This window comes from Phoenix dactylifera, chromosome 8 (assembly GCF_009389715.1).
Source record: "Phoenix dactylifera cultivar Barhee BC4 chromosome 8, palm_55x_up_171113_PBpolish2nd_filt_p, whole genome shotgun sequence".
Lineage (NCBI taxonomy): Eukaryota > Viridiplantae > Streptophyta > Magnoliopsida > Arecales > Arecaceae > Phoenix > Phoenix dactylifera.
In genome coordinates this window covers 21,851,405-21,873,115 of record NC_052399.1, presented here as the reverse complement: position 1 = coordinate 21,873,115, position 21,711 = coordinate 21,851,405, and the positions used below count along the sequence as shown (strand labels likewise).

Genomic DNA, 21,711 nt, shown 5'->3' with positions numbered 1-21,711 from the left:
TAAAACCATCCTGCAACATATCTCATAAGTGTACGGGGCTACAACCGCTCTCCTTAACAGGCTTTAATTGCCCTCAATGCGTCTTGATTTACGGATGCATGCATTCCATGATTGGTCGGTCGATGGGATACATGGCATTGTATTATTGGTCGGCCAGTTTGGTGGGTAATGATTGCGAGCGAGCAAATTCGAGACACATTACTTGCCCCCACTTTTGAGTCCGATTTTTTTTTTTTTTGGCTCAGACTAAGAAAGTAGCCAAATTATTTGAGAGGTGCACCTATTTGATTTGGGTCAGGATCAAAAATTTCTAGAAACAACATTTAATGTCCGTTGGTCTTCTCGAGGTGACAACAAATTTGGCTGATTTTCACCGCATCGATTGGATTTCTTGAGGTGACATGAAAGGGCAATCCAGACAATCATACATAAGGTTGCAAATAGATCGGGTTGACCTATGATCCGATCCGACTTGACCCGCTTAGACTCGATCCGATCTGTTTTAAAGAACACGTAGGGCCAGATCGGATTTTAAAATTGGACCTATTTTATTTTTCGGATCAGGTTTGAATTTACTAAATCTAACTCAACTTATTTGATTTTTGGGGCAATTCTGGGTTTCCTACCCTACGACCCAAACCCTGTACACTGTTAGGGTCCGCATGGGTGCTTAAGAGTCTTTAACTCTCTATTTTCTAATCTCTTTTTGTGTTTGAGGATGAGAGGAATAGACGAGACTTTCTTTTGTGTACTGTCGAATAGCATGAATTTTATATTAAAGCTTAGGTTGGTTATATTAAATAAGAACATTATGCTCCCAAGAAGGAAGTTTAGACTAATGAAGGCATGATAGAGTATAATTTTGTCATATGGAAGAAGATCGGCTCATGATGAATTCTTTGCAGCTATTGAACTCTATCATGTATCATTATCAAAACTATATTCCTCATCTTAGCTCATGTATGCTTTTATAGTAGTATTATATATGGACCTGACCGAACCCAAATAACCCGTTGGATCAGAAATTTGAGTTGTGGACCCAATCTGATACAATCTTCTATTGGGGTGGGTCTGGGTCCAATATTAAGACCTGAATAAGAGACTGAGTTGAGTCGAGGTTACTAATGACTTAGTCTGACTAGACCTATTGCACCCCTAATCATATAGTGTTGATTGCCGAGATGGCATATGGTAGCCCATCAAGCCGAGTAGTCATTTGGTTGCGTTGATCAAGACCATCCAATCTTTTATATAAAGGGTATTGACCTCTCCTCCTTACCCTCTCAGGGAGTTTAATCTTTCGGAGATCCGTGGCTTCGACCCCTACATTCGACGTTCGTTTTCAACCTATGCCTTGAGCTCATCTGGTTGCCTTGCTGCTTGGAGGCTTTTCTAGTCCTTCCTCCCCGCTTTTTTTTTTTGGTGAAAATGGCAACTCATATAGCTCTAACGTGAGTACATCCTGCCAAATCAGAAGAAAGTAAAAAGTATAATGAAAGCGATAAATCAACTACGGACGACCAAAATATCTCCCCGAAATGACGCGCAACAAAGGAGGCGACCTAGTCTGCTGCCCTGTTCGCCTCCCGGAACACATGTGTCACCGGGAACTCATCCAACTCCATAACCAGCCTGCGAGTTTCACGAATAAGAGGATGACCATCTCCATACCTATCCGCACCTAGGATCCAATCGATCACTATAGATGGATCCTCCTCGAGGTTTATCCGCTCGGCACTAAGAGCCCGCCTTACGTAGGAGATATCTTCCCAAGCTGCCGATAGCTCTGCCCCAACTGATCACAAATCCTATATCTCCTGACGTCCCATCCAACAATTTACTGCTTTTTTTTGGTTCAGCCTCTTCTTTTCTTTTTTTATTCTCCCTTTGTTCTCTTTCCTTGTCGTCGTCTTCTTCTTGTTTGTCTTTTAGCCTTGGAATGGGTAAGCCCGCCTCAAGCGACTAGTGAGGAGTTTGTCATCCTATCCTTATCCTTCTCCCAAGGCATCTCCTGATTTTCCCTTTGGCAGCTCAAGGGGAGAACCTGTGGCCATCTGATAATGCAACCGAGGACTGGAGAGGAGTCGAATTAGCTCTTTTCTCAAAGAAACACACGCCCGCGGTTCCAGTTGTAATCTTCCCGGTCCTCCACGTCCCCCTCTCATTTCTCGTTATTCTCGTCCTCGCTCCACCTCACCGCTATCCCAGTTACGTCTTCAACGACAGATGGGCTCGCCAGGATTCCATCCGTCAAGCCGCTGAGATCACTAAGGTTAGCATGGTTGTTTCATCTCGCTTGGTCAGGAGCATCTTAGACTTCCCCTCTACTACTTACTTCCTGAGAGCCCCCACCTCCAAGTCATCTGAAGATAAATTTTGATGGTAGTCTGCCAGAGGACGGCGACTGTACCGGCGTTGCATTTGTTATCAGAAACCACTATTCCAGGTTGATAGTTGCAGGAGGTCGGCATACTTTCGAGGTAGGTATTTCTGGAGCGGAACTCAGGACAGTGTGGGAGGAAATTTTCTATTGTAGACAGGTGCTTGAGGCTGGGAGCATCATCCTAGAGGGTGATTCAGTGGAGATTATTGAGCGGATCCTAAAGAAGGAGATGAGAGAGACTGATCATCTGCTTTTAGTCGACATCCGGAGACTATTGAGCGAGTGTACCTTTTTAGTTGTGCATGTCTATCGAAAGACTATTAAGGTTGCCGATTGAGTCGCTTTCTTTGCGGTTTACCATTTCAGTGATATTCTCTGGATTTGTCATGTATCTATTTTTTTATTGCTGGAGTGTATTTTTTTTAGATTTTTATGACAGTGCTCATAGTGCTCATGTAAGGTTAGTGCGTGCAGTCGATGTACTTTTAAAAAAAAAAAAAAACATGCACACGGATGGATTCAACTCATCGGCTGGCCTCGTGGAAGCCTGCCCTTTGCCGTTCAACAAACCGCGGGCCCCAGCTCATATAAATATCAAAGGATGCGCCGTGACTAACGGACAAGTATTCTCGCACCGGTAGCTGGAACAGTCCACATCTTGGGCTTTCTCTATTATTGAGTCCGGTGATACAAATAAACAAATCCAAATAATTCGAGATCCAATAAATCTTAGACTTTGTTTGGGAAGTTTTTGGAGGGACAAGAAACACTTTCTGACCCTCCAAAAGTTAAAATTTTTGAAAAGCTGTTTCAGCTTTTGCGGGAAGCTGAAAACAGCTTTTGGAAGAAGCTCCAATTTGGAGCTTTCCGAAAATACTGTTTCCAGCTTTATCGAAAAGCTATTTTTTGGACCAAAATACCCTCATTTAAATCACACTTTTTTTCCCAAAACCCTTATCCCGCCTCTTCTTTTTTCTCTTTCCCTCTCAATCTTCTTCCTTTCTCTCTATTTGTTAGAGAGATAAATGGTCATTAGAATGATGAAAAATTAATTTACAATAATAATTATAATATTTTATATATTTATTATTATATTATACTATAAAATATTATATTATATTATATTATATCAGATATGTTAAATAATTTAATATTATATTAAATTATTATTTTATAATACATAATGTTATAGTACTATATTATAATAATATTATATTATATTATATTAATATTATAGTATATCATATATTTATGTATTAATACCTATTATATTTTATTATGCCCTATTATATAATACTAGTAATATTTTTTATGATCATTTTATCACATAAAATTATTTTGTCAGTTTATTTACCAAACACATGTTAAAGTGCCATAATATTTTAAAAATATAGTTATCTTCTTATAAATGCTCTATTTCCAACTGCTACTACCCTATCCAAACAGGGCTTTAATCCCATTAATCTTTCTCCGGATCCTTCATTGCCGGTTTTGCCCTTCCTCCATCCACTCCACCCAAATGAGGTAAGAGGGAGAGAAAAATCGGCGCAAGAAACGGCCGATAGCCATCGTCGTTCCCAAAGATTTTATTTTTATCTTTTCCTTCTTCCTCCTTTCTTCTATCGTCTCCAAGTAATGATCGCAAACCCCTTCTTCTTTCCGACAACCATAATAAAAACTCTTCTCCACCCCGCCGCCGGTTTCTTCCCGTTCCTTGATATGAGGTAGAAGGGCGGCGCACATGGTGGCGCTGAGGCTCCGTCCGATCGCCACCATCCTCGACCATACAGGGATATCGCCACCACCGGCGGCGGCCGCCATGGCGGAAGGGATGGGGAGATGCCGCGACCGGCTGATTGACCGGTCCCTCACCCCCCGCTACTCGGAGTGGATCTTGGAGGCGCTCGACGAGCTCCCGGACAACTTTTTGATCACCGATCCGGTCATCTCCGGCCACCCGATTGTCTTCGCCAGCCGCGGGTTCCTCGCCATGTCGGGATACGCCCGGGAGGAGGTGGTGGGGCGGAACGGGAGCATCTTCCAGGGCCCCGCCACCGACCGGCGGTCGGTGATGGAGATCCGGGAGGCGATACGGGAGGAGCGGACGCTCCAGATCAGCTTGCTCAACTATCGGAAAGATGGGACGCCGCATTGGATCTTGTTCCACCTGTGCCCTGTGTTCGCGATGGAGGATGGGCGGGTGATTCACTTCGTCGCGGTTCAGGTGCCGATTCCGAGGCGGTCGAGGTGTTCGAGGTCGGGAGCGAGGGAAATGGTGTTCGGGGCGTGCCGGAACGAGGTGCGTTTGGATGAAGATTATGGGTGTAATCTTGCGGTGGATTCGTTTCTTGATATGGATAACAGAGGTTCCGTTCCTTGGCCTGGCTGAATCGTGTTTGGTCTTGTTTTGGTTCTTATTGATTCATATAGATGCTGATTGGATCTTTAATTGTTCAGCGGTATTCAGTTCAAGATCTCTAATTAAATTTCATTGCAAAAATATTCTTTTTTCTTTTTCTGAACAGAGTCATCTTGACCCCAGATTTGTTTCCCAGTTGATTCTAGTGGGTTGGATACGAGTTCTTGTTCTTGATTAAACTGGATTTTCAACCCGCAGTTTAGTTCTCAGATCTTATCGCTTCATGATTTTCTAGGTATTCCTGTGGGGCTTCATGTCAGTTTTGCATGGGTTTATTCATGCATTGTTCTAACTGATTCATTGTACAAAGAATTTTCTTTACCTCCCTCCCCCTGCACACACACCCACAATAATAGGAAAAAAAGAAGCTCAAATGCATTTTTACTTGTTGATTCTTACAGGGTTGGATGTTGAAGAGTCTTGCAAAGCCAGTGATCGAGAGAAGGAGAAAGCATTGAATGCTGCTAGCAGCATCTTATCAACACTGACTCACTATAGCAAGCTTACAGGCAGAGTGGTCTGCACAAAGGGATGCATTTCAGCTGGCATTGTGCCTCTCAGTTCATCCCTAAATATATCTCTTGGTAGAATCAAACAGAGCTTTGTATTGTGAGTTTTTACAGATTCCTGTTTCTATTGGTTTACCATATTAAAAGAATTTTTTCCTCAAGATGCAATGCTTGCTGCATTGATACAGACTGTTTTGATTCTTGCAGGACTGATCCACATTTACCTGACATGCCCATTGTTTACGCCAGTGATGAATTCCTATTTTTGACAGGTGCTTCAGTGCTTCAGTTCTATATCCTTTTCCTTCCATTAATTTGAGCACTTTTAAAAGATAATCATAAAATCCAAGCATATCTTCTATTAGATAATTCGCTGCTGATTCTAAAATGCTCAGGTAGTTTCATTTATTGCTTATGTAACTGATTCCACCACAGGTCATTCAGATACATACAACATCATTTTTATGTAAATTAATTAGGTTCAATTCAATAACTTCTGCATTATCTCCGATTGCTGATTTCATCTTTATGCTAATATTGGATCCATTAGTCTCAACGATGGTTGTTTCGTTAGTTGAAGTGAGAGATGAAGAAACATGCGTATTTGAATTAGAACCAAATGGATGAAGGGGATCAGTGCTTTTGAGTCTTAATGTCTTTGAGGATTATTGGAGTACCCATAGAACATGAAAATGGTGCTAGCAATGTTCCATCCTTTAGAATGCTGGATGATGAAGTGATGATTAGATGGTGGTAGAACTATTATGACTAGGGTGAAGACTGAATGCCAAATAAGATTGTAGACTGAACTATTGCAGCATGTGTACTGAAGAGCTTGGTTGCCTACAAAAGGATTGGGAGAGAGGAAGGAAAGATATATGATAGTCTGAACAGAAGATAAGAGAAAGGATTTAATAAAGCTTGCAGTGATGGCAAATGTTGCCCTTATTAGTAATAATTGGTAAAGTTATAATGGTAAAGCCAGCCTCAGTTAGTTGGCAGAAGGAATTGATGGAGCAAATGTTGTCCTTAGGACATATCTCCTTATTAGCGGTTGTTGGTAAAGTTATATTTGTAAAGCTGACGTCACATATTTGGTAGGCTTGATGTTTCTGGTTCTAGTTCCAACTTTGGTGAACAATCTTACTAGTGTCATAGGCATGGTCATTTCGAATGATTGTGATGAGTTAGGCTTGTCTTCTTCTTGGCGCAATCAAGGTCATCTGGAGTCTACAAAAATTAACAGTTCACTTCTGTTATGATAAAATACAACAGCTTTACAATCTTAGTAGTTAATTGGTATGGTACTTCACTACTCTTTCATTGTATTAAATATGAAAATGGTTCTTTCATGATTCTAATTTATGCTGTTTAAAATTTTTTGCTAACTTGCTTCTTCATAATATGATAAGAATCTTATGTTATGTGCAACATTTTTTTCTTGATGTCATATAGAATGATAATGCAATATATTACTAAAAAAAATAAGACTGAAGGACATAAGGCACTGTTATATTGCAAGCATAAGGTGTATATCCTGTTGGAAATGGTGACCTAAGAAAGCCTTGATTTTGTAATGAGATACATTTTTTGAGGTGTTAATTAAGTAATTTATTTTTATTCATGTATACTTTTGGGTGCAACGAATAGCATGTGATATTTATTTGGTAGCATATACCTATGCTCCATAGGAACAATGCAGGAGACTTGATTGATTTGTCGATTGAAGAGCTAAGACTCCAGTTCTTATTCCTTAAATTGCCACTGCGAAGGATGAGGTTGGGAGATTTTGTTTATATGGCTGCTGATGGTAGATGATGACCACAAGATGGTGGTAACCCTTTCTTAGTTGCTAGAGTAGAGAGTGCATGTCAACACATGGGTGTGTTACATCACACTGACTGGCTAGCATGAGAACACATCTAGGGAAAAATCACACTATTTTCTCATAAATAATGTGATAGCATTTGCATTTCTCTTGACCTGAGAGGTTTATGTGAACGTGTAGGACTAGTCACTTTGATTGCCAGACTATATAGACCAAGATAGGAATCTTTTTACGGTGGCTTATTAGATGTATAAGACTTGCGTGGAGAATGTATGAGATGGCCCACAAGGAATCCACTACCTGAAAGGGAGAATAACAAGCTTAGGGTAACTGGGTTGATCAGACAAAATAAAATCCAGAGATGGTATTATTAGAATTGTTTTAATAAATAATTTTGCATAATTAAATAAATTAATGTATAATTATTTACGATTTTGCAAAATGTTTAAGAGAAATAGTTTCTCCATGTCTGATTGTACCCTAGCCCTCCTACGTGAAAGGGAGAATAACAAGCTTAGGGAAATTGTGTTGATCGGAACAAAATAAAATCCAACGACGGTATTATTAGAATTGTTTTGATAAATGATTTTGCATAATTAAATAAATTATTGTATAATTATTTACAATTTTGCAAAATGTTTTGGAGAAATAGTTTCTCCGTGTCTGATCGATCCCTAGCCCTGATGAATGCATCTCTTGTTATTGGGTTGATAGTGTTATATTATTTCAAGGGAACCGACTGGATTATTGATTGTAGTGGAGTGACATGGTTGCAGACAGCTATGCTGCCGCATAGAGGGATATATCTCACAATGTTCCAATTTTAAGGGTTATGCTGTCATGCCATTTTCTCACATCACTTGCAGTCATTAGTGTAAGGGTTGCATAGGATGCGATGAAACCGATAAGGTCTAATGTTGATCAATCATACACCTTTTGCCTTTACCCATATACTCTACTTCTGCCTCGGTCTATTCTTGATTCAGTGCATGCACCCGGATGGGATGGTGGTGGAGCATGTACATAGGTCTGGACTGATTGGCATTGTTTACAAGAGATTGTAGAGGGCTTCCGAAGGAGTTTGTTTGGCCTATTGGATGCTGAGAGGTGAACCTTGGGCTATGATATGGGTCCAATATATTTGAGTTTCTTGGCTCTCTTTATATGGTACTGGAACAAGGAACCAAGAGACTTGGCAAGGGAAGATCTTATCTGCTGATAAGTTCTTCTGCTGTCCAAACAGGACCTTAGATTCTGTTGAAGCAAGAGAACAAAACCGACAGAATATTGTTCTGCGCCATGTAAATTTTGTCAATTGGATGATTATAACCTGTTGGGAGATTGGATGATCAATGATTCAAATCGGTTAACTGTTGTATAGCAGGTAGAATTGGAATGCACACTCTAAGGGTGGGTAGGACCCCATCCATGAAATCAAAAGGTGGTGGATTTAAATGGGGAAGCTCTCTTGAGCTTTACCTATATCCATTAGAACTTAAGTGCATTTCTTTTCAATTTTATTATATTATTTTTACCTAAGGAATGTCATCGGCATGCAATTATCAATTTTTGTAATCAAACATTTTATTCATATATTGTGAATGTTACCATAAAATGAATGTGATGCAGCACCTGATTGCTGAGTTGCAATGACGTGCTCTAACCAAGTTGTTAGTTTTCCTGTTCCAGGTTACTCTAGACATGAAGTCTTGGGATGTAACTGTAGATTTCTAAATGGGCCTGGTACAGATGCTGAAGTTCTACATCAGGTGGATGCTAAGGCCTTGTTTGAGATTGCTGTGGGCTTTTAGAAGAAGAGTTTTTATTAAAAGCTATTTGCTTTCGCATATGTTTGGTAACCAAAATGAAAAAATACTTTTGGTATAATAAAATGACAATAAAGAATATTGCATTAGTAGAGTATAATACAATATAATATTATATAATATATTAAAATATTATTATTTTGTATAATATTATTATAATATAATGTAATATAATATTGAATGCTATAGGATATAGTAATGTATTATTAGTAGTACAATATTACCATAATATAATATTATATTATTATATTTATAACATAATATATAATATAATATATGATATAATATAATATAACGGATTAGAATCTAATCTAAGAATATATTAGATTATATTATTATTAAATATGTATATTCTAATATATTATATTTATGTTCTTAATCATACATTATAATATTATAATAATAAGAATATCGTATATTATCATAATATAAATATTATAATAATAATAATATAAAATTATGATTGTATTAATATGTTATATTATGGTTATAATAAAATATAAGAATATGCTATATTATAATTATGTATTACTACAATAATATAATATATTATGCTATTATAATGTAATAATATAATATAATACATCATAATATATTATTATTTTATTATATTATATTTATAGTATAATAATATATTATGATATGATATGATATAGTATAAGATGTAATCATGAGATTTGTTGGCGGGCATTTTAGTTACGAGATAAAAATTATTAAAACCAAAATAAATTTTCAATATTGGTCAGAAAGCACTTTTTGAAAGAAGCTCCAAAATAGAGTTTTTTCTAAGTAGACTTTTTTTGCTTTCTGACAAGCCAAAATAGTTTTTCGATTTTTTACCAAACACCACTATATCATCCAAAAGTGCTTTTGGAGGGCTAGAAAGCACTTTTCTTAAAAGTTTTGCCAAATGGGGCCTAATAATCATCAAGCCTATATTTAACCTGCCTTAAAAGAACTTCAATATGTATTCAACTCTAAGATGACACTCTTTCTTTCTTTTTTCTTTTTTTTTTTATGATTACTGTAGCAGAATTTCTGATGCCCGTCGTTTGGTTTTATAGATAAAGGACTGCATTCGTGCAGAGCAAGCTTGTTCAGTGCTTCTTTTGAACTATGGGTGAATATTTTTCTCCCAAAATATGGTCTCTCTCCAAAAGTTTCTGGATTTCTGATCATGTGTTTAAGAGAACTGTTGTTCGTGCTACTTCTAATTAATCTAAAATTTCAGGAAAGATGGAAGCTCATTCTGGAATCTTCTTCACATATCTCCTGTACGGGATGCATCTGGCAAGGTTTGGTTATAAACCTCATGCAAGTTGATAAAGAAGTTCACCGTTTCTTGCACACTCTAATTGAAAGGGAAACCAGAGAACTCCATTAGTCCATATGCTATGCATTTCAATACTGGGGGGCTCAACAAAGAAACGTCATGATACGTGTCATATTTTTGTTGGCCCTTAATCGTATTCTTGGATCAAGTCTGCTGTCTTGATGCTTTGCCATCAGAGTTCCATCGAGCACCAATTCTGAGCTGAGTTTTCCATGAATTGACCACTCTTGGTTGGTCATACATGATATGAATAACTACCTTACTGGAGAAATTCTTTAATGTGATTAACTTGGTTAAACAACGAACCATTAGGGTATAAGAAAAAGAAAGAACTGCCTCTCTAATGCTGTATAACGTCTTTGCAGATTGCATTCTATGTTGAGGTTCAGAAAGATGAGAATTCAAAGAATGATGAACATGGACTGAGCCCAGGGATGAGGCAACTTGGTGTGGTGGGACAAGTGAAGGTTGCAGTGAGGAGCTTATCCTCACGCGCCGGCCCTTCGAGGACATCATCATAGGGTGCTTTAGTTTTCACAATACCATACAGGATATGTTTATTGGCTGTGTATTTAGTACTTTTAGTTTTCACAATACCATGCAGTCCATTTTTATTACCTGTGTAATTAGTTTTGTTTTATGTATCTCTTTCTTTCTTTCCTTCTTTTCTTGTTTTTGTGTGTATCAATGGGAAGCTGAAGGCCGCCCATTCTCAGTATACTCGGCTGATGCAAAACAAGAAATAAAGATACAAGAATTAGAACATGGTTTCTGTTTTTACTGGTCCGCACCACTGAATTGGATTTTGTTGTAAATCTTGGTTAATTTCTGTTTCCTTTTGACGTCGCCGACAGTTTGAAGGAACTAGCTGCTCGGCCGATTAGGTTCTAGTTGCGTTGCTTAGAATTAGTGACTAGGCCCATTGGTCAAGACGGCAATTAACCAAGCTCCGGCGTACCTTTTTTTTTTTCTTTTTCCGAAGGAGGATAAATAGACAGGTCATTGACCATCTTATCGAGAAAAAGACTAGTTAGTCAATAACATGTGCAGCAATCTAAATAGAGATATACGCGGAGAGTAACTGCTGTCCAAATAATTAATCCAATACTGCTCTGAGTCGACCGTGCGTCATCACTGTTAAAAGGTAGTTGGGTGAGATCTGCTTGTAGTCGAAGGCTGACAAAATAGTCCTGATCATTGTTGCCCTCGTCCAGAGGTAACGACCCCGCTCCACTGAGTGCGAGTTTGCACTTTGCAGTCAATAAAAAAAAATCTGTAATGATTAGAGTTGTTAGCATAACTTTAGAAGTTACCATTAGTTTGTATTATTTTTTATCAGACAGTATTATCTTTTTTTATTAGCATGACTCTATATTGGTCGGTATTATTTTTCTTTATTTGCATGATCCCTTTAGAGTTTTAGAAATTACATAATAACTTGTATCACTGAGTATTAGTTTTTTTATTATCATGATCTTACATCAGTCTATATAATTTTTTTTATATTAAAACTGTACACAAATATATATAACTTCAAAAGTATACCGTATATGGTAGAATATAGGAATAAAATTATTATTTTTTTATAAATATTTCAACAGGAGTCGAACCAGGTTTCCAGCAACTTATCTCGCTCCGAAGGTCTTAAGAACACCTGGATCCCGCATTCGTATACCTGTGGTATTTCTGCACACAGGTGGGAAGGTTTGATGAGGGACGAAGGGCGGCATGGATCCTACAATTCCAAAAATCTCCTGGGATGGCAGATGTCAGCCTTCCGGTATCCTAGACGCGCGTGGTCTCTATCCAGCCTTTTTTTTTTTTGAGGGGGTACAAGCTTCTTTTCTCTAGGGTATTAGCATGCAGACGGGACGTGGTAATTAGGCATTCGAACTAGGTGGTAGAAACGGATTAATTCATGCCACAATGCCATGGAGTGGGACATTTTGTATCTTCTTCGTAATGAAAATATTAGAATGAAGAACTTCGCCAAATATCCAATATATTAATGTATTACACCCACCACTCACCTCACGAAATGCCCACCCCAGAGAGAGAGAGAGAGAGAGAGAGAGAGAGAGCCAGCGGGCAGCATCAGACGTCTCCGGCAACCAGAGATGCACCGAAGGCATTCTCGATAGGCGTGAGATAAAGGGCGGCCGGGCTGGTGTGGTGGTTGTGCACCCCCTCATACGTGGTTATCACATAGCTAGGGTCTTCTCCGTCTCTTTCCACTCTCTTCTTCACCGCGCATCCTTCCGTTAAGCAACGGTAGTAGTTCCTGCTTTCCCGTCATCCATTCACACATGCATGCAGGAGGAATTATAGAAGTTAGCCAGTATAACTATCATGGATGGAATTAATCGGCTCATAGATTATAACAACTTAGGATTTCATCTAAAATAGCTAGTCGAAATCTTGATTCTATATAAGTACTCAAGATCTATCCAGCAAATAATTGGTGTAGGACTAAATACATGCCCATACGGATCATCACGTAGGCGTACTAGCTAGCTAGTCTATGAAATTGTAACTTTTCTAAAGTAAACCCCTAAGAACTTTTCTTTCAGCAAGATGATTGCTGGACTTTCAGATAATTACATGAATCAAGCGAGGATTACAATCCCTTAAAGGAGTTACAGATCCCTCGTATACAATTGCACGAGCAGTCACTCGACATAACTTGTATTTGTTTTTAGAGAAAACATATATATATACCTTGGGTTTGGGCTGCTCTTCACTGATTTCTTCCCGTACTTTCTCCACTTGAAACCATCATCCAGGATGTCAATTTCAGACTTTGTTCTGAATGCAACCCTGGAAACTCCCTGCTCCTTCGGAGTCTGCATCCCACTCCCATACACTCTGATCATCAAATAAAACCAGAATCAAATTCAGCATCACAACAAAACTAGTCGCAATATATACAATATAAACAGCGGAACAAGAATTAAAGCAAACTCAGAGCACTTGCCTGCTGCTACTACTGCCACTCGCCATCAGAGGAACCGGTCTTTCTAGTTGGCAGGCTACGGAGGCCTCGTCGTAGAGCATGTAGTCAGAGGCATTCATTACCCTGGGCCAGCCGGAGTGATGACCAAAAGCCATGCTCATGGCTATGGCCCTCCAATCACTCCTCTCGGAGGGGAAATAGGCCATGTCACCCTTGCCGTGATGATCACTTTAAGGCATGCAACTCTGTATTTAAACGTAGCCGTAATAGAACTATTGACATCAGAATAGCACAATATTCTCTCTTCTCATCGTTGTGGATATACTTGGGGTTCTTCCAATGGCTTCTACCGAGCTTCCCTTGTCACTGTGGAAGCTTCGAGGTTGCCGCAGCCGCCAAAACCTTTCAGCATCGCAAGATATCTGATTTGATTTGATGGCCGAGTTAGCAGCCATGCGGAGAGGCTTTTTGCATCCATTCGATGATTTGTCATCTATGAATAGGGCTGCTATCTTCGGATCTTGCACCAGATACATTGGCATCCTGGTGATGCATGACACGAGGTTGGTATGATTCAAAGGAGAATGATAAAGAGACAAACGGCCATCTTGCACTAAACACGTTAGGCATATAGCTAGCAAGACCGCAATTGGCTTCATTTCATATAAAATTCGCAACGATACAGCGTTTCCTTTTCTTAAAACTATATGTAGACAAATTAACTGCTGATAAAAGATAATCATACAATATTATTATAGGATGATGAAAGAAATTCAGGAAGTAATCTAATGATGATTGACAATTTTGATTAAGTGCAAATCTAGCTAGGAAATGTGCTCTAAAGCATGCTAATATTGTAAATGAGAAAAGCAGCACTTCCAATTCAACATCTTCAAAGCTGTAGAAAATGAACTATGAAATTGATGTTTGTGGAAATAATAGACCCTCACTATCAATAACCATTCGCTAAAAGTTGCGTGTCGGCAAGTAGATATCATATTTGGTTAGGAGGAGTTGGACTTTAGAATGAGAATAAGGAACTTTCATTCGAGCAATTTTGTTGGAGAGAGTTGGACTTTAGAATGGGAATGGAAATGTAGGAGCTCCATTTCCAATACAATTCGAGGAGCAATGGAATATTCCAATCCTCCAAAATCCAATTTCTACTTTTTTCTAATATTCAAATTATATTTTGATTTCGGTTCCAATTCCGCTTCTGGTCCCGAACCAAACATATTGAGGGATATAGCCATTTCGATTCAATTCTAATCTATTTAGATTTTCATTCCAATTCCGATTCCAATTTCGGTTGTGAACCAAATGCACTCTAGAAATATTCGTATATCGTTTATTATATATATGTAACAAGTGCTCCTCTTGAAAGAATAACCTCATAAGAAATCTTCTAATACTATAATTATTAAAACTTTTCACAAACTGTCTGAATATAAGTACTTATTCTGCCATTATCATTAGCGGACAATTGCAGCATTGACCCAGGATATAATAACCATCAAAAAAGTATGATGAACAGGCTAATCTATGATATATGCATGAATAGGTACTATCATATCAGCACTAACGCACCTCTAATGAATAGGATAATCTATGATATGTGAATAGAGCATGATCATATCAGCACTAACATATCGGAACACGATCAAAATTTTGAAGTTCAGAATATTTGGATGAGAATAGTGCTGGAATGGATGACCGATCACCTATTTCGGATATCCTTGGGATTTTTAGTTTCGCCCTTCATGCGGCTCGTTGGCGCGGGCACGGGCGCGGGCGCGGGCGCAGGAAGGTGACGGAAGCTGTGGCCGGGCGGGTTGAGTCCATGCAACGTGTGAATCGTACATTCACGATGAAACCCTTTATGGCTTCAGGCCGCTCGCAGCACCCATCGGCAACCATCTTTTTTGTCTCCTTATGCTACTACATTAAAAGTTAATAATAAATTGTCCATGAGGGAGGTGCCTCACTCACTCCATTTTTCCTTCATAAAAAATATTATGTGGATAGCCTTGTTTTTGGAATGCAACGATGTATTTAATTCATTTATAGATCTATATGCGTACTTATGTGTTTGAATTGTGGTTTTTGAATTAGATCTGGTGATCGATTGGATATGAAAAGGTGACCGATATTGAGATGGTCATCCATTGATTCGGAAGACTCGTACATAGGCTGGCCAGGAGGTTGACCTCTTTTCAGGCAGCACACGTGTATCGGAAGGCGATTAGAGCCGCTGACTGGATTGCCTCCTTTGTTGTGTGGCACTCCAAAGAGTTTTTTTGGACTGCTGCCATTGAGATTATATTTTTGTTGTATCATTTTGTGCTTTCTGACTTGGCATGCTGTAGGCCTGTTAACGAGCCGAGCCGAGCCCGAGCTTGGGGAGGCTCGGGCTCGGCTCGTTTCACAGAACTCGGGCTCGGGCTTGGTACCGAGCTCTGTATTGAGCTCGAGCTCGAGCTTGTTTGGTAAAAGAAAAGCTCGGGCTTGAGCTCGTAAAGCTCGTTTCGAGCTCAGGCTCGAGTCCCATAACAAAAATGTACATTAAATACCACAAATGAGACCCTTACATCATTAAAATGAGGCCCATTTCCTTGGTCTTACTGTTGTGGCTCGAGCCTGTTTGGGCTCGTGAGCTGCTCGGGCTCGAGCTCGAATTTAAACGAGCCTCATTTTAGGCTCGGGCTCGAGCTCGTTTGACTAACGAGCCGAGCTCAAGCCGAGCTTTTAACGGGCCGAGCCCGAGCAGCTCGGCTCGTTAACAAGCCTAGCATGCTGTACTCATGTAAGAGCTATATGAATGCTGTTTTCTAACAAAAAAAATAAATAAATCTCATCTATAGTTTTTTTGAATTTTATGGAAATGGTAGCGTAGCACAAGAGTACTTAGAATATAATTAGTTTTTCAAATTTAATTAAGTAGTCGGTGTCACATCATAGAGGAAAAGAGCGAGAAACTACTCTTCTTTTTCTACTTTTTGCTGAGTAGGAAAAACGTTGGATGCTTTGATAATGTTTGAAACCAAATCATACTCTTGGGAAGAGGAACTGGATGCAACTTTAGTTACCTTGCCGTGGCATTCCTCTGTTATACGGCAGAATGATGAATGATTGAAATGGATTCCGTCGTTCTCAGGCTCGGGTCCAGAATACAGATGGCTAAATGCCTTCAGACATGGACAACATGTCATATGATCTCATCTTAATTGACATGATATGAAATATATAACTATTTGTCTCGATAAAAAGCAGGGATTGCTACGACCACTTTTACTCCTTCAAACATTTAATTTACCATCTCTCTTTCAAAAAAAAAAAAAAGAAAAAACAATTATTTGTCATCAAGTCCACACTCTACTGCTTCATGCTTGATAGATGGATAGAGAATATGGAGACATTTCAGGCGACGTTTATGTATCTTGGTTCAGCCAATCGTCTAATTTGACGTGTCAGTGCCACCATCCAAAGCTTTGACTGTCGTGATAGAAACACATGCGAGATAAGAGGACGAACGCATTGAATGTAGCCCAAAAATGATCCAAGGATGTATACCGTAGAACAGCTTGATCATTCAAAATAAGCATCAGTTACATCAAACTAACAGTAACCAAAGAAAAAATGTAGGGGAGAAAAAAATATAAATTTATTCCAAAAACAATACCAAAATAATTAGCTCAGCAGCTTCAAAAAAAATTCTCTACAACTTTTCACATCATTCTCTCTCTTTCTTTATATAACATCCCTATTACTTTAACTAAAAAATAAATTAAAATATATTGAGTCTAACCCTCAACCTAACTTCACATAAATCTGAATTCTAAAGTTTTTAAAATGAGCGATCAATTAAATAGAAATTCTAATAAAATTAGAATTTGACAATAAATTTCAACAATAAAACCTATGCAACAGCTTAAAATCACTAGAGTGAAGGACGAGAATATAATCTAACTACCTGGATACAGCAGCAAAGCAGCTTAAAATTAATCACTGGAATGAAGAATGAGAGTATGGTCCCTGGCCAAATTCCCGTTTCCTATTCTAGCAAGCTGCATGATGTGAATCCAAAATGGGACAATAGAAGAGTTTGAAATCGTTATGTCTGCATGTGTTTTCTGAAGTCCAGAAAGAGACATGGCGAGCGACTAGGATCACATATCTTGATTTGCAGCAAATATTGCATACTTAATTGGACACGGCGTTGATGATAAGCACCCATTGTTGATAGAGTTTTCAACGGAATTGAAGTCGAGGTGCAAGCAATAATTCGACGATTTAAGTTGCAGATCACAGCAAGAAAACTGTGTGACGGGCGGCCTCATGCATGTCCATATTATATGTCATATCTTTTTCTTGTAAATTGATGCATGAGAGGGAGGGTAGATGAAAAGTCGTGAGTGCACGAAAGATGGATGCATCTGCTATACAAATCAGCTCGAAGGTGGAATATTTGGTCGACATGCACTGTTTAAAATTATTAAGTAGTCCAAAACAAAGTATTGGACGCATTCTTCTGTGCTCTGCATGTCCATACTATTGGCTGGTGATGGTATACCTTCCTTTTCTTGAAAAAAATTAATAAAATTTTTAATTTTATCGTTTTAGATCGGTTGAAGAGAGGTGCCAAGTAAGCTAACGTAGATCTAATTAGATCTTATAATGACTAATTTTAGAAGATTTCAATTTGTTTATTCTGCATCAACGTTGGGAGACTGAAGTAAAAGCAAGCATGAATAGTAGAGAGCACGGCAAAACATCCCAAAAGCCAATGGGTCATGAATCTCATAGCGAGCAGCTGATGATCCAACGGTGCATTCATGCAAAGAATGGTGAATCCTTCTTTTGTGCTCCCATGAAAGTTGTATAGAAGGCAGGTTATTGCATGGGAAGGATAAGAAAAAAAAATAATCATTACATTTGTAGAATTAACCATCTTAGACTTCTATTAACTTGGTGAAATTAAAGGGTGTGAGAAAGAAATCGCTATTATAAAAAAATTAAAACTAGAAAATAATAATGGACCAAGAATAAGATATAAGAATCACATGGTTCGGCTCATAGCTTGGCAGGAGAAATTTTCTTTTTGTCGCACTTTACAATAGTTACATCCATGAGTATTTAGAGACCTCATAGTGCACTTGATCAAGAAAGGAACACTATTCTCATAAAAAAAAAATATAAATACACGTAAAGTAAATTGATGAAGCAAATCGATCGGCATTTCTCTATGGGAGGAAGGCAAGCAAAGCAAATCTTCTCCATAGGGAGGAAAGCTGATAGAGCAAATTTTTAAGTTAAATTCGTCAAAGAATGGCAACCAACTCTAATCTGCTAAAGATTTCCATCAAAATTCCAAATATTTTCAACGGTTGCTTTGAAAAATATGAGCATAAGAAAGACAAAGATGGTGGGGATCGTATTTAGAAGAGTTTAAAAAAGGTTGAGCCTTGTTTCATTGTCTTCAGCCTTGTCAGTGGAACTCCGGTCGGCCGGCCATTCATCGGGCAGCGCTGAAATTACCGAGGCCAAGGCCGAGTCTATGCCTTTGAAGTTTGGAGCAGCCAACTACCGGAGAAACCTAGCGGTCAAAAAGGCTTCCGTGCGCCAATTCTCGCTTTGGGTCAATATTAGTAGGAGCGTACAACAAGCGTAATTGGATAGGTGCAGTAGATGACAACCAGTCTCTTCGATTCACTTGTGACAAAATGGATTTGTTTATGTTCATGTGCTGATACACCCACCACTCCTGTCTTATCATTAAAAGGGATCAATGCCTGCATGCGAAGCCAATTCTGTGCCCATTTTTTTCTCCATTTCTGTTGTGTTTGCACGTTTATCTCCTAGCTTTGCTAAGACAAGACTTGTCAAGAGCCTAGATGAAGGAAGAGCGTGTGTGTGAATCATTAGGGCGCTCATTTTGAGCCAGAAAATGGACTTGAAACACAAACTGTAGCTCTGCAGGCAAAGCAACTCCCTACAGCTATTTTATGGATATACCATTATGGACATGGAGTAAACAAGTAGGAGACACATTGCATCAAGTGAGAATGCATCATTCATTGCATCAAGTCGTGCAAGGAGAATGCAGTGGGATGAGTGAGGATATTTAACTCAATAACACCACAGCAAACATTTGGTCGACCATTAGAAAGATTTGGAGCGTAGCATGCCTATGTGAAGTCCTATATATGTTTTTGAATTACATGCGACGACCACGTGAAAAACTTTATAGCGTTCAACAGTATTTAGTAATATGATCGATTACTAATCTATAATATCTGATATAGATTTTCTATATATTACTAATTAGTAATCAGAATTACTCAGTAATTAGTAATTAGTAGTCTGATCGATTAAATATTTACAACACTAGCTGTATCGATTTTGTATAATCTGAGTATGTGGAAGAAGATTTTGATAGGCAAAAGTGAAAAAAAAGAGCAAATACTGCATAGAACTGTATGAGACTCGGAGCTGGACTACCTTAAATAATAAATAAATAAAATTCATGTTTTTCAGTTGTAAGATTTTCCTACAGGAAGCACTATAGAGTAATTTTACTCAAAAATTCCTCAAAAGCATGAGCAACAAGTATTGGTATATGATGTTTGATATAATTCCATGTGGATGTATACTGTCCTTTCAGAATCTTGTATCGAATGAAGATACGGAAATTTCTCAGCCTATTATTCTCATGTTGTTCGTGGTGATGATCTGGACAGTTTGGAAGGAGACAAATGCTTGGATTTTTGTTAACAAACAATCCTCCATGACTTCTATTACTTATGCTGGTCTTCAAAATTTTAATGAGCGGTAGTCTATTCTATGCAATCAAACAAAGCTACCTGCAGCTTTTAGAAAAAATTTGGAACAAAATTAAGAATATTCTTTACTCTCTTTCTATTGTTTGATTTTCATTGGGCCTCTTATAATTCATCCTTTTATCTCTCAAATTAATTTGTTCTCCCTTTCAAAATATAATTTTTTAATTTTTATTAATAAAAGCTCGGTGGCTCCCTTTAGCCTCCCTTTATTATCAAAAAAAGATCTAATTTCTAGGCAGTGGCCTTTGGTCCGATATCACATAAGCACACCACGCTAAATTAGTGAACCCAACAATGACCGCCTAATCCATTTGACGAGGACTTGAGGCATCCCTGTTGAATTGGAGCTAGAAAGTTTGGGCATTTGCACGCTTTCACTACTATATTATTGCTAGTATCATGGTGGCTATGTCAACATATAATATCACCAACAATAGTGTCCAAATCTTTCAAATGCAATGTTTACCTTTCTTCTTCACATATATTGCGGCAAAACTCATAAACATGCGTGATCTTTTATGACGACTAAAACACCTCATGGTGAGGGCACTCCTATAGGAACGAGCGCGGTTGTGATTATCTGCACGGCCATATGGGGCATGCGGTGTAGGGTATGATTTTTCTCCGGATGCAGCGGAAGAAATCGCTTGCAAAGGTGGACTTTGGAATAAATAAGTGATACAAACGTTTCATTCACTCCATGAGCCAAAGTTACGCAAATTAAGATTAATATTGAGGACTGCCCCACCACTAAAATTGTGGGGCCGAAGGAGAGAAGCCAAAGCCGTATATTTTAGCGAGTCAATTATGGTGGACGGTTTTCACTAAGCCATGATAAGGTAGACAAATATGCTGTCGAATCAGAGAGTCGTATCCGTCTTTTTATTAGTTTTTTTAGATTAAGAGAAACCATCGAGCTCGCCGATGTCTCTGGAATTTGAAAACTGATAAAAAAAATATTTACTTACGAGAATTATATAAATTTTACATCAAATTTTTGAAAAAAAATATTGATCGAAAAACTAGTAATAAATTATTTAAATTAAAAATTTCAATACATCTAGTATTATAGTTCGTACGCTGGAAGAATAAAGCATGATTACTTTTTCTCTGAGAGAAAAATAGAATCTAAATACTTCAAAGAATCAACGTGCAAGCAACCTTGTCTGAAAAAAAGGCATCCAGACCAAAAATTGTAGCCAAGAAAAGCGTACGTCCGACTCCAAAGGAACACAGTAACGGATCTTACCAATACGAAGCCTCCTTGGGGTAGATTTTGTGAGCATGCGCTGAAAAAAACAAGGCAGGGGTAGGAAGGATGCCTGTTGCTGCCAACTTAGCAGGCTTAATCCAGAAGGTATTGGAAGTTGTAGTTAGACTTGGGCGTCTACTTTTCCTTACAAAAGTCCAATATCCAAACAAGACATTGTATCATATACGTTTCTAGTTGTCTCTCTCACGAACAGACACCTCAGTGATTTAGTTCTTTTATCTTTTTATCAAATGGCTGATTAAAAATGGCCGAACACCATCCTTAATTAGTTCGGCAATTATATTGACCCATCATATACGAAGTTACGATGGATCAAAAAAAAAAAATCATCAGTAGGGTGGTGACAAC

General features: G+C 38.4%; 2 protein-coding genes across 4 annotated transcripts; one reads left to right on the top strand and one right to left on the bottom strand.

The window, feature by feature from the left end:
* The first annotated feature begins 3,862 nt into the window (after positions 1-3,862).
* Positions 3,863-11,078, top strand: LOC103720802 (protein TWIN LOV 1-like). Of its 3 annotated transcripts, none has more exons than XR_005513030.1 (7): positions 3,863-4,749; positions 5,204-5,411; positions 5,519-5,583; positions 8,829-8,908; positions 10,030-10,110; positions 10,197-10,260; positions 10,664-10,704. XR_005513030.1 is itself a non-coding variant. In XM_008810693.4 (7 exons), the coding sequence occupies exons 1-7, from the start codon at positions 4,125-4,127 to the stop codon at positions 10,817-10,819; spliced, it is 1,254 nt and encodes a 417-aa protein (XP_008808915.2). In that variant the 5' UTR covers positions 3,865-4,124; the 3' UTR covers positions 10,820-11,078. The 3 variants fall into 3 exon arrangements, 2 of the variants coding, with proteins under 2 accessions (XP_038985182.1, XP_008808915.2); XM_008810693.4 differs by having other exon boundaries at positions 3,865-4,749; positions 10,030-10,085; positions 10,664-11,078; XM_039129254.1 differs by lacking the exon at positions 10,664-10,704 and having other exon boundaries at positions 10,197-10,272.
* Positions 11,079-12,258: 1,180 nt separating this feature from the next.
* On the bottom strand, positions 12,259-13,672 carry LOC103720801 (WRKY transcription factor 71-like). Its single transcript, XM_008810692.2, has 3 exons — positions 13,273-13,672; positions 13,017-13,163; positions 12,259-12,579 (listed from the first exon to the last, which is right to left on the bottom strand). Exons 1-3 carry the CDS (start codon positions 13,455-13,457, stop codon positions 12,393-12,395), a joined length of 519 nt encoding a protein of 172 aa, XP_008808914.2. The 5' UTR covers positions 13,458-13,672; the 3' UTR covers positions 12,259-12,392.
* Positions 13,673-21,711: the final 8,039 nt, after the last annotated feature.